This window comes from Hirsutella rhossiliensis (genome assembly GCF_020360975.1).
Source record: "Hirsutella rhossiliensis strain HR02 chromosome Unknown scaffold00013, whole genome shotgun sequence".
Lineage (NCBI taxonomy): Eukaryota > Fungi > Ascomycota > Sordariomycetes > Hypocreales > Ophiocordycipitaceae > Hirsutella > Hirsutella rhossiliensis.
In genome coordinates this window covers 215,918-229,921 of record NW_025408679.1, presented here as the reverse complement: position 1 = coordinate 229,921, position 14,004 = coordinate 215,918, and the positions used below count along the sequence as shown (strand labels likewise).

At 35.4% G+C, this 14,004-nt stretch overlaps 1 protein-coding gene across 1 annotated transcript; it reads left to right on the top strand.

The window, feature by feature from the left end:
• Positions 1 to 10,387: 10,387 nt before the first annotated feature.
• Positions 10,388 to 10,995, top strand: HRG_09546 (uncharacterized protein; the record flags this gene model as incomplete). Its single annotated transcript, XM_044868017.1, has 2 exons — positions 10,388 to 10,663; positions 10,900 to 10,995. The coding sequence occupies 2 exons, from the start codon at positions 10,388 to 10,390 to the stop codon at positions 10,993 to 10,995; spliced, it is 372 nt and encodes a 123-aa protein (XP_044716598.1).
• Between the last annotated feature and the right edge of the window lie 3,009 nt (positions 10,996 to 14,004).

The following is a 14,004-nucleotide window of genomic DNA, read 5'->3' as shown; positions in this document are numbered from 1 at the left end:
CATCTTATATATTAAAGGCTTTATAGATAGGTATACTATAAGTATTATTTAGGGCTAGTTCTACTAAGAGTATTATAGCTAGTTTATTATAAGAGGCTAGAATTTAGTTATAGATTACTATTACTAGTGCCTATATAATTAAGCCTAGGTTCTAGAATCTACCTAGGTATATATTAGTAAACTTCTAGTTTAATAAGTTAAAATAAGCTATTATATTAGCTATATAAGGGCGGGCCGCTACTAGTATATATAGGGGGCCGATATAAGCGGCTCTTTAGTATACTATAGCGAACTTAAGTAAGTCGTTTAAAAGGTAAGCGGTAAAAGTAAACTAATAGATAAAGCTAGTAGGTACTTTAGTAAGGGCGGCGTATTAGCTAAGTAAAAGGTTAGCGTTAGCTTTCTTATAAATAGCGGTAAATGGATTTACTTAAATTATAGCTATATTTAGGGCTTTATAAACTAGCGCTTTTAACTTAAAATAAATAATATATATATAGCTATTTATATTGCCTAGGTTATTATAATATACTGTAAAAGGTATAATAGGAAATAGTCTAAGTTTTCCGCGGCTTAGAACCTAAAAGGAGTTAAGCTTTTATTAGACTAGTATTAAAGCCTATTCCTTAGCGAATAAGTTAGCTTACTTAGAAGGAGTAAAGGGTAGAGCTATAATAGCGGCGAGTAAGCGTTTAATAAATAAGTTCCTTAATAGCTTATTAAAGGTAAGGTTTACTATACTAAATCCTTTAATCTTAGCTAGGGTACGCTTAAGGCTCTTTTTAAACTTATAGGTTCTTAGTATACCGGTAGCCTTATACTCTTTTATAGTAGCGGCCTTAAATATCTTTAAATAAGTAAGGAGGTACTTTATACTAGTAATAGTAGCGACGATCTTAAGTATCTTAGCGTCTATAAAGGCGACCTATTTAAATAGGAGCTTATTAATAATATTAGCTAAGATAGTAGCGATTTATATAGTCTTAAGGGCGCTAGTTATTATCTTAGTTTTATTAAGGAAGATAGCCCTATCTAGGTTATATAGTAATAAAGGAAAAGGCTTATTTTTATTAAATAATAAAGTAAACTACCCGCGGGCGTTATAGGGGGTACTAAGGGTTTTCCCTATAATACTTATAACTAAGGGTAGCGAATTACTAAATAAATTACTAAAGCTTAATAGTAATAAGATATAGTTATTAAAGTAAATATATAAAGGAGTACTAGGATTAAAGTAATAGGAAGCGCCGACCTACTATAGTTAGATAGTTAATATTATATTCTTATTAGTTTAAGTAGCTATAGGAGTTATAGTAGTAATATAATAAGCGGCGGCGCTATAAGGTATAAAGAAGTATAGCTAGTTATATTTATATAAATCGTAGGCTTTAAATAAGGAAAGAGATAAAAGGGCATAGTATATACTATTTTCTACTAAGCTTATATTAAGATTATATCCTTCTTTAATAAGGAGGTTATAGTAGTTAAAATATATACTATAATTATCTTATTTCTACTTAGTAAATATAGCTATATTAGACTTAAGGCTATAAAGGAGCTCTACCTTATTCTTATATAATTAAACTACTTAGTAGAATCCTTTAAGGCTTAAGCGTAGCGGTCGATATTAGATTTAATCGGAGAAATACTAGTAAAATACTAAGTCCTTACTATAATACTTATAGCCTTAGATAGCGGGAACCCTAAATATAAGTATAAAAGGGGCGCGGTTTAGTATAGAAAAGGAAGTATAAAAGGATAAGGAAATCGGGTTCTTAAAATAAAAATAAAAATAGGTACTAAAATATAAAATTAAATTACTATTCGCTATAAGCAGCCTATTAATACTTATTAGCTAGTTAACCTATCCTTAGACTTTTAAGAGAATAAATAGTAATAGCGTATACTATATACTATTATTTCTCCCTTAGCTATAGCGGCTTATACTAGTATATAGTACGCGCGCGGAGCTTCTAAGTATAAGTAATATAACCTTATAACGCTCCTTACTATATATTAAATTCTTTAATAAGGTCTTTAATAGTAATATCCTTAGTAGCTACTTAGGAATTATAGCTACTTAGCTAGCCTTTCTAGCTAATAAAGTATTTTATATAAGTAGTCCCTTAGCTATATTTATAAGTTTTAGAGTTAAGGATTCTTTTAACTTCTTAGTAGTTAGTATTAGTATTAAAAGGTATAAGTAATAAGTATAGGATTAAGTAATTAATAATATAAGCTAAAGGTTTAGTTAAGGGAGTATAGGGTAGGATTTCGTCCGGAATTTATAATAAGTATATAAAGGGCTAAATAATATATTAAAAGAATAGCGTTGTAAAAGATACTTATAAACTTACTTATCTTATTTACTACTCCTAAGGAAATCCTTTATCTTTTATAGACTATTACTTACTTACTAGTAAACTAATTAGTTAGCTTTCTAGTATATTCTATAGTACTTAAAAAGCTTTATCTATAGTATATCTTCTTAACTTAGTAAGTAGTTTAATTATGATATAATAGTTAACGTAAGACTATAGGTTCTAGTATAAGTAGTAGATTTAATTAGAATATTCTATGCCTTACCTATTCTCGTATTATAGATATCTTTAAAACCGCTAAGCTAAAATAAGTAATAAGGTATTTATTTTACTTATAATTAACTTATATATTTTATATATATTTTTATTTATTAGGATAAGCTTATCTTAATCCGCTTTTCTTAAAGGAAGGTATAGATATTTAGTAGAGGTCTTTTATCTTTAAGGGTTATTCCCTTAGACTATATTATAAAGCCTCCTTTTACTAGCTTATTTTATAGAGCTCCTTATACTTATTATTTCTTTATAATAGTAAAATATAAATATAAAGGTATATTCTTATAATTAGGTTTTAAGCTAAGTTAAGCGTCTAGTCGTTTAGCTAGCTATAGCTATATAATAGAAATAATATTATAGATATTTAGGGATTTAGCTAGGTTAAGGCGGTAGGCTAAATAGCCGATTTATTTAAGGACTTTAAATAGTCTTATATAGCGTTCCTTTAACTTTACTACTTATTTATTAGCTATACTATATCCTTTCCTTAGCTAGAGCTATACTTATTTTCTAAGCTTAAATTTTAGTGCTTAATACTTTACGTTATACTACCTTTTTATTCCCGCTTAAGCTAAAGCTATTAAGATCCTAGCCTAATCTTAAAGTATCTCCTTATCTATTTATAAAGGGCCTTCCTTAAGGTAATACTTACTATTATCTATTTATATCTTAGTTAGTAGCTTACTTAAAAAGGTACTAATTACTAAGGAGTAAGAGTTATTAAAGGTAAATTAAAGTAATAGTAATATATCGACCTATTAATAAGATAGGAAGTTAGTTATTAAGAACTAAAGTATAGTTTTAACTACTTAGTTATATTATTTTAATAAGCTATTAGTCTAAGGATACTAAGCTATAAATACTAGTAACTTAGACTTATATACTATTTATAGTCCTTTTTAAAACGCTAAAAGGAACTTAAGGTCTTAGTTAAAGATAATCTAAGTAGGAATCTCTTAGTTATAGCGTATTAACTTAGTAAATAGTACCTTAGCTTAATCCTCTATAGTAAACTAATTATAGCTTAGGATAAGGAGCCTTATTTTTAAGAACTTATTCGTTACTATTAGTAGTATATTATAATAGACCTTAATAAGTAGTATTTATAAAGTTCGGTTTATAAGGACGTTTAAGAGCCTTATAATAAAATCTATAGTAATTATATAATAAGGTAAGGCTAAGAAAGTAATTAAAACTAACTTATTAAAGGCCTTTAACTAGTTAGTTTAGTTTTTATTATAAGCGTTATACTTATTAATAAAGCTATTAATAAGTTTCTTAAGGCTAGTAATAGTAAATATAAAAGATAACTCCTCTTATATCCTTTACTATCTAAGGTAAAATTTACGCGTATAGTTATTAGCGATTATTTCCTTAGTATAGGTAGTAAGGATATAGAGCTAATAATAACCTTTAAACTTAACTAAGTAGAGTAACTTATTTTATTAAATAAATAAGAGACTAACTTAAGACTTATTGCTTTTAAGCTACTTTAGTATACCGGCCTACCTAAGTTCTTTTACGTATACTTCTTATATCTTTTAGTATAGGTTAGGTTAAATAAAGGATTCTATAACTATATATATATATTTAACTAGCGCTTTATCTTCCTAAATATAGTCTAATTCCCTAGGTTTATATTTCCTAGGTATTATAAATAGTAGTTAAGAAAGTATATTAATAAGGATATTTATAGTTCTAAAAATATAATAGACCTTTAAGGGAAACTAGCTAAGGTACTATAAAGTAAGTATAAGCTAATTATTTATCTTTATACTAATAGTAAATAGTAATATTTACTTTAAGATTATACTTATAGTAGTATAGTTAGTTAGTATAATAACCTTTAATAGTAAGGTAGAGATAATATATAACTAGAGCTTTTAATATACCTAGGAAAGATAAGCGACTTTAAGTTTAATAGGCTAGTATTTAAGTACTTTACTAGTTAAGCTTTTACTAAGATAAAGGATTAGCTAGATACTTATTTAAGGTAAGGTCCTTCCTAGGTTCTAATCTACCCTTAGTACTAAGTAAAGGGCTATTACTATAAAGCCTAGCTTATAGCTAGCATCGATTTATAGAAATAATAGCTATTATAAGTTAAAATAATATAGCCGCGTTAGTTTTATAAAAGCGTTTATAATATCTTCGAAGGCCTATTCTTTTACTAAGGATAGTTAGTATATTGCCTTAAAGGTATATCTATTTCTTACTAATCCTTTAAGTAGCGCTTAACTATCTCGCGCTTCCTTAAGTATTAATATTTTCTAAACCTAGAGCGCTTCTACCCTTTAAGAAAAGTAAGCTACTAAGTACTATAGCTAGTTAACTAAGCTAAGCTACTTTTTTAGTACCTATAGGGTATTTAGAAACTTTATATCTTATAATACCTATACTTATTCTTTAGTATTTACTAAGCTAATACTATTAACTTAAAATATTAATAGTTTTATAAATAGGTAGCTTAGTAATAATTTCGATCTAGCTAAGGCTAGGTTATAGTTTATAAAAAGTTAGAAGATAGCTTAAAGGTAGTAAATATAGTCGTTTTCTATATCTAAGTATATTATAATATTATTAATATACTTAAAGGAATATTCTATATATTCTTAAAGGATTTAGTCTATAAATCGTTAGATATATATAAGTAAGTTCTTATATCTTATTAAGGCTACTATTAGTTATTCTAAGCTTCTATAGCTAATTACTATAAACCTTTCTTAATACTCTTTATAAATAAGGAACTAATAAAAGAAAGACTAAGCGTTTATAGCGGAAATAAAGCGTTTCCCTTATAGCTTTTAGATTAATATATAGTTCTCTAAACTATAAATATAAAGTAAGCGAACGGGGTTACCTTTATAGCTTATATTATACGCCCCTTTTAATATAGGTCCTTATAAGTTTAATCGATTAGCGCCTTATCCTTTTAGCTAAGCGGGTAAGCCTTAAAAGTTAGTTTTTATAGGTATTAATTTTCTACTAGTAAAATATATATATAGTAGTTTAAGTAGACCTTAATAGTACCTTAGTCCTTTTATAAGGTTAGGAAGAAAGTAACTATATATTAGATCTTTTTTATAAATATAGGGTCTTAATTATAGATTTTAATATCCTTTAAAGTAGTTATTTCTAAGAGGCTATAGTCTTATAAAATACTAATCTTATGGTTTAGAGTCTATTTATATATTTATAAAAGTAGTTCCCTTTTAATAGACTTAGGGCTCCCTTCTTCTAGGGTTTTTACTAATAAGTTAGTATCTTAGTATAGTTTACTATATTCTATAGTCTTTTATATAGCTAGCTCTTTACTTAAAGTTACCCTAGCTAGGGTTTCCCTAGGTAGGTCGATCTATAAAAACTATATTTTATTACTAAGGTTTATTAATATTCTTAAATACTATCCTTTATTAAATCTAATATAGTAAGCGGTAGTATTAACTACTATAACTAAAGTTATACCTTAGATTAAGTTATAAGCTAATAATAAGTCTCTTAGAAAAAGTACTAGGTTACGATCCCTTAGTATATCCTTAATCTATACTAGTAAGCGTTCTATCCTATATATAAAGATATCGACGTTAGCTTAGTATATAACCTAATAATAGATTATATAGCCCTATTAAGTTAAGCGAGCTATAACTATTAGGTTACTATATAAGCTAATAAATATTATTCCCTTAAAGTTTAAGATATTAACTTTGTTTAATACTAAGAAATCTTATTTAAGTAATAATCCTATAAATAAGGTCTAGACTACCTAGGTATTAATAGTAAATTACTTAACCTTAAATCCTATTTTTTATTTCCCTAGGATATTAATTATTAAGGTCGCTTAACCCTTAGTTTAGCTTTTCCTTATACTAAATAATAGGACTTACTAGGTTATATTAAGGGTTATATCGTTAAAGTAGTTAAGCTAGTCTTCTTTAATTATAGAGCGGGCTATACTAAAGTCTATATATATATTTAATAGCTAGTCTAGGCCTTTAGTTTTAAAGATAGATATCTAAGTATATATAAACTAGGATAGCTTTATTAGGTCTGATTTTTTAGTTTATAGCGCTGCTCTTATAGTTAGCTAGTTCCTTAGTATTTTAAGCGAACTACTTAGTCTTATAGGTTCCGCTTCTATTATATTAGGAATAAATAGGATCTTATTTTCTATTTCTTTAGTTTCTTCTCTTATATTAATAGTAGTATCCTTATCTTTTAGCCCTTTATTATAGGTAAATAAGATCTAGTTTTATATTTCCTAGGAAAGATATATCTTACCTTAGTTATTAGTTAGTACCGCTTAAAGCTAATAAGTAAGGTTAATAATAATTAGGTTTTCCTAAGAGCCCTCCTTTAGTTTTAAATCCTAAGGCTATAGTTTAGTTTAAGGACTAGTTAATTAGTTTAGTACTAGGCCTATATTTACTTAGCGTAGATTATTCTATCTTATTATAGTCGTTATATTTCCTTTATATTAAGATTATCCTTATTCCTAGGGTTTCTAACTAGTTAGTTTAGCTATAAATAAAGTAGAGTTTACTATAGTCTTATTCTTAGTTTTATATAACCTACCTTATATATATCCTTTTATTATATTACTTATCTTTCCTTATAACCTAACTATTAGCTTAGTTTCTAACTATAGGATAAGTTACTTATAGTTATTAATCTAGGTATTAAATAATTCTAAATTAATAGGTTAGCGGAATAATTCTTATAGTAATATATTTAGTTATTAATAGACTAGTATAGTAAGGTACTCTTTTAAGTATAGCGCTACTTTTACTTTTTAATAGAGCTTTAATATCTATTTATAAAAATTAGCTTTATTTATAATATCTAAGGTAGTAAATCATTTTATTTATAAAGATCTTAAAGCTACTTTTAGCTAAATAGTAAAGCGTTTTTATAGTTTAGTATACTAAGCGGTAAATCCTTAGTTTAAGGTATAAAGTATAACTTAGTTAGATTCGTTAAGATCGCTAGAATACTATTTAATAGTAGTTTTATAAAGTAAGCTAGGGATTAATATCGCTAGCTTATTAGCGTATTCCGGTCTATAAATAGCTACCTACTTTAAGGAATTAATAAATTAATCGACGCTTTTATATATATATTTTTTTTTATTTTTTTTTAGGATATTAAGCGTTATATTAAAGGGGCTAATAAGGTTAAACTTCCTTATATCTTTTAGTCTAATATATACTAAGGGTACTTAAGGAGGGTTTATAGTATTATTATCCTTAGTTTCTCTTATTATAGCTTTTACTAATAGTTTTATAAGAGGTACTTTTATAATTAAGCTTACTAGCTAGTTTACTAAGATTATTATCGCGAACGTACTACTAAGGGTAGTATTATTTAAAGGTTCTTTTTTATTTTATTTATTATAGTTTAGCGAACTTCTAAGGCTTTATCCTTTTACTAAAAGTAGTTAAGGCAAGGTAAGGGAAGCTATACTATACCTATTTCTATATAGCTCTATTACTTATAGCTAATATTACCTTATTACTAAAACGTATTCTAGGTTATTAATTTATTTTTATAGGCTTTAATAATTAGCTAAGTAAGCTAGTAAGTTATATTATAGAAGTTCCGCTCTTAATTCCTTTAAGCGTTATTCTTATTACTAAGGTAAGCGATCTAGCTATCTTTTATTTCTATAGGAGCTTAATAGGAAATATCTTAGAAATAAGTATCTTTCTAACTATTAATAGAAGCTCTATATTACTTAAGCTTTAATACGTTAAAGTTCTACTTTTATCTAGAGTTCCCTAAGTATTTCTTTTATAAAAAGAGATTAAGAAGCTAGTATTCGTTAGTATAAAAGTAAGAGCTTTCTTTCTAAGAAGATATTAAGGTTTATAAGTTAAGGTTAACTTATCTATTTCCTTATTCTTTATCTTCCGTTCTACTAAATATAAACCTTAGGAGAATAAATAGTTAAAGGAATTAAAATTACTATTATTTATTATATACTAGTCCCTTAGTATAAGGCTAGTACTTTATCCTAGCCGTTTACTTAGATTTAGTATAGGTTTAATAAGTAACTAAATAAACTAGCTACTATATATAGTTAAATATATAATATAAACTAGCTACTATATATTATTATATATACTAAATATAGACTAGCTATTAGTCTTATAAGTTAAAGTAAGAGTAGTAATAACTATTTATATTCTTTTCTTTTTACCTAAGATTAAATAAGTTCTTTATATTTTATATATATTATAGCGAGTATAAGACCTTTCTTAGGGCTTTAACTAAGTAATATCTTAACCTTATAATTATATAATAGTAGTATAGTATATTAGCGGTATTTCTTAGTATTTTCCCTAGGTAAGTATAGGTATTTCTTTATAATTTCCTTACTATATTTTTATAGTAACTTTTAAAGGAAATATTAATATAATCCTTAAGGAGCTATTATTACTTAGGAAATTATAGTATATTCCCTATATAATATATCCCTAGGGGAAATCGCTATAAAATATCTATATAATCTACTCGGTTATTATTTCTAGGATTTCTAGGTAATTTCCTAGAGCTTACTTAGTAGCTTCTAAGTTCCTTCTTTTATAAGGAGCCTTAAGGAGTTAAAAGTAACTTCCTTAAAAAAGTAAATATTATTATCGGTACCTAGATTATCGACTATAAGGTATCCTATAATACTTAGTAAATAAAAGCTATTACTATAGCTTACTTAAGATAGTAAGCTAAGGACCTTTTACTTCTTTCTTAACTACTTAAATAGTAAAATACTATATTAATAAGAAATAGGGCCTTAATAGCTATAAGGAGATAGCTTAGTTCTTACTCTTTTATATACTACTAGAGCCTTAGATATAGTAAGTAGCGGGCTTTTAAGAGTAGGGCGGTTTTAAAGGAATAAAAGACCCCTAAGTATTCTTTAACTACTTAGTCTATACCTTTAGTAACGTATAAGAGTAAGAGAAGGTATAAGATAAGCTATAAACCCTTACTTAGTAAGAGGGGTAGTCTTTTAAGGAGTTCTTACTAAAATTTAAAGGGACCTTAATATCACGGAGTAGGTAGAGGCGTGCGCGTAGGTGCCGTCTATAGGATAATATTAACAAGCTATGCAGAGCTCTCCTATGCGCGGCTGACCCGTATATATACGTGCGGGATCCGGCCCTCCGCACGTAACTACACGGCTTAGGCCGTAGCCTAAGCCTATAACCTATAATAGTCAAAGACTCTTATATAATGCCCTCCCTCGAGCGCGGCGCGGCGTTGCCCTATTAACGGCTTCCGCACTATAGGGCCCGTGCCGCTAGCTCCACCCTGCCCTTTTCCGTTAATCGTGCTGGCCCTACTAGCCCTATTGTCCCCGCGCCTATTAGCCCGGGCAGCCGGAACTAGGCTCTATACTTATCGGCCGGCTAGCCGTTTAAATAGGGGCGCAACCTATTATATACGCCCCTAGGTGGCCGGCGGCCGGCCCGGACCTACGTAAGCCTTAGGTTGCCCGTCCCCTCGGCCTTAGGCAGCCTCCTCTACCTAGGGGTATATAAGGCGGCATCCCCCCCTTCCTCCTTCCTTTCCTTCTCCTCCTTCTTTAACCGTAGCAGCAGCAGCAATAGGTAAGTTCCGCTCTACCTAGGGCGTTAGTTCGTTCCTAGCTATACGGGCCGCTTTATTAACGTATGCTCGTAGTAATAGCCGCAGTAGCAATAATAGCCCTAATAATAATAACTTTAACTAGTAAGTTCTCCGCCCTATAGAGCGGGAGGCCGTAATTCGTAATGCTAACTTCCGCGATAGATATGTCTGCCTCCCCCTCCCCCGCTTCCTCCTTCTCGGAGCGTGCGGAGTCGTTCGTCGACGCCGTGCTAAGCACGGCCGACGACGGCTCCGCCGCTGCCGCTGCTCCTGCCCGCGCCCCCGCTCCCGCCCGCGCCCCCGCGACCGCGCCCACCGCCGCCGCCTCTGCCTCTGCTGCGCTGGCCGCCCTCACGTCGCCCTTCCGGGTAACGACGCCGTCCCCGCCGCCGGCCGTGACGCCCGGCCCCTCTGCCCCCGCCTCCGCCACTGCCACCCCCGTAAGTCCGCTGCCTAGCGAGCGTGGTGGCTATTTTCCGCTAACTTCTTAAAGCATAAACGCTAAGTGTAGGCCGGAGCCGCCCGCGCGGCCCCCTATATGCGGTGCGCGTCGCAGGAGCTCCCCTACGCCGACTAAGTCGGGCGCCGCCGTGGCGGCAGTTATTACTAGTGCGCGCGTGCCGGCCGCGCCTATAAGGCGGCGCCTCCCGTCCTGCTCGCTGCGGCGTCGGCTTAGAAGGCCGGCGCGCACGGGCAGGCACGGGGGGCTGCCAAGAAGCGCCTTACCGCCGCCGCCGCCGCCTACCGCAATCTCCGCGCCCTCGAGCGCTAGGGCCTCGTCCCTAAGTAGGTTCCTCTTATCTAGCTCTTCTGCTTCCGCTGCTGACTCTCCCGGCACTAGGGACACTGCCTCCGTCGCCCTGTCGGCGGTCCCCTTAGCCGTGCCCGCCGCCGCCCCCGCCGCTGCTGCTGGCCGGGCCCCCGCCGCCCCCGGAGCCCCCGGAGCCGCCGCTGCCGCCGACTAGCTCGCGGGCCTAGAGGGCCGCCTAAGCGCCCTAGAGAGCGCCGCCGCCGCTAATAAGGTAGAGGAGGACGACGAGGATAAGGATAAGGACGACGATAAGGACGAGGAGTAGGTCTAGGTAGTCTAGGGGCTCCGCCCCGAAATAAACGCTATTTTTATCTCCGCTTATATAATTACGCTCGCGTTATCGTAACTACCTACTCCGCTTTACCTAATTTATAGTCCTAGCCTAGGCTGCTGTCGGTAGTCCGCTAGTCCGTCGTTCTCGTCTACCGTTCCGAATAGGGCTTCGAACTTATCGAGGGCTATAGTTCCTATAAACTTACGTGCGGGTTCCTACGTAGGGTCGAGATACCCGCGCTACTTAACGAGGACCTCCCGGCGTTTCCCCTTGCCGACCTTTTTCTAGCGCGCGGCCTATATCTCTTTAACCCCGAACTCGTCCTCTCCCTCTACCTCGATTACGGGCGGTTAGGCGTCCGCTGCTTCTTATCCGGGCAGTAGGTTAGAGGAGGCTCTACGAAGGAGGTCTACGTTAATCTTATTATAGACCCCTATTAGGAGACTATCGAGCTCTATAACCTACGGGCTAATAACCCTCCGTACCGTAAACTTCGCGTATAGCTAGTTAAGCTTCTTCTTTAGTCGTGCCGACTTATAGTTACGGAGGTCTAGCTATACCTTATCTCCTACCGCGAACCTATCTACTAGGGCCCTAGTCTTATTAGCGTGCCGCTCCTAATCTTACGCCGCGGCGGCTATCGCAGATTAGCAATAATCCGTGGTCTCCTATAGCTTTCGTACGAACGTAGAGGCGCGGCCCTCCGGTAACGAATTACTATACTGCTCCGCTACTATATCTACGGCAAAGGGAACTAATAAGGGTAGTTCGAAGCTATACGTTATAAAGAAAGGGGCTATCTTAATAGAGGTATATAGTTTACTATTTAACGTAAGTTAGGCCGCGGGGAGCCACCGGTCCTAGTCTGCTTAGTTACGGGCCACGATAGCCTATAGGTAAGCCTACGCCTCCTAGTTAACCCTCTCGGGCCCTCCGTCGGTCTATAGGTAATATACCGTGCTAAGCAGCTACGTGATCTAAAGCAGCTAGTATAGGTGCTACTAAAAGCGGCTGGTCTAATTCGATCCCCTATCGCTTATAATAGAGGCTAGCTAGCTATATAAGCGGGCCTAGTACTATAGGAAGCGCTCTACGTAGGACTCCGTATCTATAGACAGTATCGGCTCTAATACTATAGACTTACTAAGTCGGTCCTTAATTACCTATATATAGCGGTTGCCGCCCTCTATAAGTAGGAGGTCTATTATAAAGTCTATCTATATATACGTATAGAACCGGTCGGGCACCGGAAGCTGCTTAAGCAGCCCCTTAAGCTACGCCCTCTAGATCTTCGTGCGGCCGTAGATATCGTAGTTACGGAGGAAGCGACGAACGTAGTACTATAGGAGGGGCTAGTAAAAGTCCCTCGCAAGGCCTGCTACTATGCCCTGTCTGCCTAGGTGACCCACGACGCTAGAGTTATAGATAAGTTAGACTAGCCTCCCTCGGAGCTCGTTCCGTTCGTCTAGCTCCGGCGGTCCCTCCTTCTCCTTAGCTTCCGTAGTATACGGTGCGCCCGGTACCTATAGTCTCCCCCGCTAGCGTAGATGCCCCCGTAGGTCGATATAGTAGTCGGCTACCTATACCTTTAGCTTTAGCTTCGGATCTAGGCGTCGAGCGCCGGACTTAACGGCGCGGCGCACGCCCTCGTAGGTGCGGTCTAGAGCCGCCATCCTATCCTATAAGCGTTAAAGGGCCTTATCTTAGAACACTCTCGCCGCGCGCGCCCTTAGGCCGGTCTATCCCTCCTCGCCGGACTAAGGTAAGGGCGCGGGGGGAAGCTTATTTGCTAGCACCGCGTCTTCCTCTACTAAGGAAGCTCCTATATAAGTCTATAGTACTTCTTATAGGATAAGCTATAGATCCCGGGCCTCGATATCCGCTCCCGTCGGCCGGTCTTAATCCCTCCGGGAAAGCGCGTCTAGGACCGCGGAGTCCCGCCTAGGGCGGTACTTAATCGAGAAGTTAAAGCATAAGAGATACTCCGCCTAGCGGGCTTACCGCTCCGAGAGGTGCTAGCGAGTTATAAAGTACTCGAGGTTCCTATAGTCTATAAGAACCTTAAAGCTCTTATAGCTCCGGAGCTCCGCTTACTATTACTCGAGGCAGCTAATAATCGCTAGTATCTCCTTATCGTAAATAGCGTAATTCCGCTCCGCTAAGGTTAGCTTACGGGAGTAGAACGCTACCGGTTGCTTCCGCCTATCTACCTCTTAGGAGAGCGTTCCTCCGAGTGCCTAGCCGCTATAGTCCGCTTTAACTAACGTAGACCGGTCGAAGTCCTACTAGAGTAGCACCGGGGCTTAAGAGAATAGGTCCTTAAGCGTGCGGAACGCTCCTTCCTATATAGGCCCCTAGCGAAAGGCGGTCTGCTTCCCGGTAATCTCGTTTAGGGGCATTATAATACGGGAGAAGCCCCTAATAAACATCCTATAATAGTTCGCGAACCTAAGGAAGCTCCGTACGCCTATTTACGTAGTTAGGGTAGCCTAGTCCCGAATCGCCTAGATCTTTACGGGGTCCGCCTATATACCTACGCCTACGTAGATAATAAAGCCTAGGTACTTAACCCTCTTAACCCCGAATTCGCACTTATCTAGGTCGAGGTAGAGCCTATAAAGTTAGAGGCGCTCTAGGACCCTCCGTACTTTCCGTATATAGTCCTCGTAGGAGCCGCTCGTATAGATAAGGATATT